Here is a 4,929-nt window from a genome sequence, read left to right as displayed (position 1 = left end):
GACATTCAAAATTCAGCATAAGATCTGAATCTGTGTTATTCTGACAAACACTTCCTAATAGATGACTCCTTAAGGGACAGCATCAACTCAGTAAGATGCAATGTTTATTAAAAACCTACTATAGGTGAAAATTTATTAATTAAATAATCCAGTGTATATCATATAGTAAGTTTATGTTTATACCATGAAATATGGCCATAAAATATTGATTTTCTCATGTTAAAATTGACTTCTATAATTCAATACCACCAACATGCATTCAGTTTTTAAATCAAAAAGTTTAAATATAATACATCTTCAAAAGAAGAAAATAATATACTTTTTAAAGCAATACGATCCTGAAATTGTGAAGTATTTTTTCTTCTCAGGGTTTCAAAACCAGGACAAAGATTCACATGGTATTATTTACTCTCAAGATACCTTCTCTGTGCCAAATATCTCATGTCTTGAATATCTATGAACTGAGAGCCCTTATTGTGTTGGCCTATAATTGTGTGTCTGTGTGTGTGTGTGTGTGTGTGTGTTCAGTCATGTTTGACTCTTTGCAACCCCATGGACTGTAGCCCACCAGGCTCCTCTGTCCGTGGGATTTTCCCAGGCAAGAATACTTGAGTGGGTTGCCATTTCCTTCTACAGGGGATCTTTCCCACCCAAGGATCAAACCCATGTCTCTGGCATCTCCTGCACTGGCAGGCAGATTCTTTACCACTGTGCCACCTGGGAAGCCCCTCTGGACTATGATTAGAAAATAAAAATTCATTTTTAATCAATTTTGTTAGACAAACTGTTAAGAGAAATCTGGCTTAAAAAATTTGTGGAGTCCATTCCAAGGAGGATGTGTGGAATTGAGTAAACATACGCATGCATGCTGTTTAAGTAGCTCAGTTGTGTCCAGTTCTCTGTGAATCCATGGACTGTAGCCTGCCAGGCTCCTCTGTCCACGATATTTTCCAGGCAAGAATACTGGAGTGGGTAGCCATTCCCTTCTCCATGGGCTCTTCCCAGCCCAGCAATCGAACATGTGTCTCCTGCATTGCAGGTGGATTCTTTACCATCTAAGCCATTAGGGAAGCCCTGAGTAAACATATATTGTATGAGTAATTACATATGCATATATATAATATCACATACAAAATTATGTGTATATATTTTTTGAAATCAGTAAATATTTCTCTGTAATGTAGCACAATAGAAACTATACCAATGTAATGTCAGAATGAAATATTTGATCAGAATTATATTAAAGAAAGATATCTTCTGAATGAATAAGAACATATAACTTTTTGGGAAGCTGGACTTCAGTGAAAAGTCACATGTCGGTTTCTTAGTTTCTTCATAGATGTTTTCATCTCCTTATTTCTCAGTGTGTAGATAAGAGGGTTCAAGAGTGGAGTAAAAATGGTGTAAAACACAGAGAGGAGCTTGTCCACAGAGAACCTACTAAAAGGCCACACATAAATGAAAATCCAGGGCCCAAAGAAGAGTGTGACTACCATGATATGTGCAGAGCAGGTTGAGAGTGCTTTGGATATCCCACCAGCTGCACGCTGTCGGACATTGATGAGAAGAACAGTGTAGGAGATCAGGAGGAGAAGAAAACAGCTCATGGAAAGCAACCCGCTGTCTGAGATCATAAGTATACCCAAGACATAGGTGTCCAGGCAGGCAAGCTTGATCACGAGAGGAAGGTCACAGAAAAAGCTGTCCACCTCGTTGGGGCCACAGTAAGGTAAATTTACAGTAAAGGCTACCTGACTGATGGAGTGCACAAATCCAATGACCCATGAAACCAGCACCAGCCCCACGCAAGTCCGCCGGCTCATCACTGTCATGTAATGCAAAGGCTTGCATATGGCCACATACCTGTCATAGGCCATGGTAACAAGAAGTACCATCTCAGCCCCTCCAACAAAGTGCAAGAAGAAGATTTGAGCCATACATCCTCTGAAGGAGATGAGCTTTTGATCACTAAGGAAGTCCCTGATCATCTTGGGAGTGGCAAATGAGGCCAGCCATATGTCCAGGAAAGAGAGATTCCCCAGCAGGAAGTACATAGGGGAGGAGTGTAGGTGGGGGTCAAATATTACAGTGACCACAATGATAAGGTTGCCCAGCACAGTGACCACATAGATCTCAGAGAAGAATACAAAGAAAAATTTTTGAAGATATTGTGAAGTGCAGAGTCCATGCAACACAAATTCTGACACCAAGGAATAATTCTGCAGGTCCATTATCACTGGTCTCAAATTTTGTTCTGAATCTACACAAAGAAAAGAGATATAAGTGAAAGTGCTTATCATTTCCCAGGCACATGAAAGTGATAAACTAAGTGTGATCTAAATATAATTTTTAAGTTGTAAGAGACAATATAGAATATGACATATAGAAGATTAAAACCAATTCCCTACCAACATATTTATTCACCTTTTTCAGACTTCAGTGTTTCCTTAGGGGCAGTTAGACATTCTGGGAGACTCTAGCATAGATGGGAGTTGTGGGAATATTTTTTTTTTTCCATTATCTAGCCTTTGCCCATGAGCAAATCTGGAATCAATCATGTATAGAATATGAACCAAAAATTCTTGTAGGATTGAGAATATAAAGATTTTCTTAACAGAATTATAGTCTGTCCACCTGTCAATATTATCAGCCAGTGCATAACTGTTTTTAAATAACAAACCTAAGAATTGGAATTAAAACTTAATTTAAAATAATGCCATCAATGACAATTGAATATACATTGTCAAGTCTCCCCTTCTCTCCTCATTGAGGTCTCCCTCATTGCAGATGGATTCTTTATCCACTGAGCTACCAGGGAAGCCCCTTGCATTTACCTACACAAACTCAAAACAATATCTGGCAAAGATTTGATGGGTGGCCATATCTATATATCTAAACACCAATCAACATATCTCTCACCAGAAGCCAAGAGATGAAGTAAATTTCATTCCTCCATGGCAAATTAAAAGGAAAACTATTCCTCCAAACTAAAAAGCATGATTTGGGCTAAAACCATATTTGAGATGATATATAAATATAGGATAACTGCCAGTTTGTGAACCATTGTATATGCTGTTTAGTAAACTGGGGGGTAGTGACATTATTGTGCTATATATGAGTTATAGAATGGCATTTGTCATATTTTCTGTTACTGTCTTTGAGCAAAATTTGATCTAAATAGTAGCCCAATTATATACAATTTTAATCTAAAGCATGAAACTGTACCATTAGGGAGAATAGGCTCAGTTGAGGCCACAGGACTCTTTCCTAAACTTGGAGAAAACATAATTATCAAATCTACAAATGACAGAAATCTGATGGAGTTCACTTATAAAATATTTCAAAAGGCTAGAAAAATGGGCTGTAGTCAGCAAATTCTATATATGGAAAAGAGAGAGAAAAGAGTGTAGACTGATACTTACCATGTTAATAGGGATATAGACTATTATTCATGCACTTTTTTATAATTGTGTTTTTTATGCTTTTAATTATAATGAAAATATATTTTGTCTTTATCATTTAGAAGTAAGAGAAAGCTGTTTTTGTCAAAAAATGAAAAAAGCCCTTATAGTATAGTTTGTTATAATGCTTGTGATTAACTGAATGATAAAAAAAGATCTGGTTCAGAAAAATTATATCTTATTTTACAATCAATATTCAACTCAAGATATGGCTTCCCAAAGAGCAGTAGAGTTAGTATCTCTTTCAGGTTAAGCCGATTTGGAAATTTTATTTTTTGGTCTTATTTATTAAATCCAATTTATCAGCTATAAAATTCACCTATTATAAGTGCAAAAACTCTATGATATTTAGTAAACATACCTTCTGTACTAATTTACTCTTTCACACACTCACTATTTCAGACCATATCTACATAACACCAACAGAGTTTCCCATTTTCACTTAATTAAGTATACAGAAACCAACCATTATGAAAGAAAATAAATAAATTTACCTAAGATTTATACAGTTCCCCTGATTTCACACATTTTAAAAAATTACTGCTTTTATCATCTTTTTCAATTTGGTTTGGGAATAAAAAGCTAATGGTCTAATTCATTTGTATTTGTAATTTTTTTAAAATAAACTGACTATTTTGAAAGGGTTTTAGGATGGCTTTCAATGAATAAGATTTTTTTTAGTACCTCTCAGCAAGAACCAGAGTATAAGACCTATGAAATAATTTGGTGAGGTGGGGGGAGAGGCTGCTTTCACAATTAGGTATAAAAGATTGCTAAATTCAGTATTTGATTTTAAAATGTAGCTTTGAGTTCCCCAGAAGTACAGTGAGATGTATGGATCCCACTATTGATTTATCATGAGAAATAAGCTGGTGTTTTGCTTTCCTCACAAGAGGAAGTTATTGTATAAATCTATCTGTAAAGGCATTGAAAAGAGTTCTTTATGAAAAATTTTACAAAACATGTAGACCTGTCCTTTGTAAGAGTTTTATTATGTTTATCCTTTATAAAATTGAAAATATAAGTTTTGTAAGGTTTCTACAGGGAACTAAAGTAACACAGGGGCTTCCCAGGTGGTGCTAGTGATGAGGAATCCGCCTGCCAATGCAGGAGACTCAAGAGATGTGGGTTTGATTCCTATGTTGGGAAGACCCCCTGGAGTAGGAAATGGCAACCCACTCTAGTATTCTTGCCTGGAAAATTCCATGGATGAGGAGCCTGGTGGGCTACAGCCTACATGGGGCCCCAAAGTGTCAGACACAACTGAGCAATCAAGCACATAAAGTGGCACATTCCACACTTGAAACATTCTAATGATATGAATAGGATACAATAGTAAAATTTTAAAATCTAAAGGAATTAATGGTTTTATCTGTTTTAAACCACTCAAATAGCACTCAACAGACTTTTGTCAAGATAATAAGGACTCAAAAACTTTTTATTCCTCTTGAACTTTTATAAATGCATT

At 36.0% G+C, this 4,929-nt stretch overlaps 1 protein-coding gene across 1 annotated transcript; it reads right to left on the bottom strand.

Annotated features, from left to right (window-relative positions):
- Positions 1 to 1,298: 1,298 nt before the first annotated feature.
- LOC133067294 (olfactory receptor 4K14) lies at positions 1,299 to 2,231 on the bottom strand. Its single transcript, XM_061158444.1, has one exon. The coding sequence runs from the start codon at positions 2,229 to 2,231 to the stop codon at positions 1,299 to 1,301; it is 933 nt and encodes a 310-aa protein (XP_061014427.1).
- Positions 2,232 to 4,929: the final 2,698 nt, after the last annotated feature.

This window comes from Dama dama, chromosome 12 (genome assembly GCF_033118175.1).
Source record: "Dama dama isolate Ldn47 chromosome 12, ASM3311817v1, whole genome shotgun sequence".
Lineage (NCBI taxonomy): Eukaryota > Metazoa > Chordata > Mammalia > Artiodactyla > Cervidae > Dama > Dama dama.
This window is presented reverse-complemented; position numbering and strand designations above follow the sequence as displayed.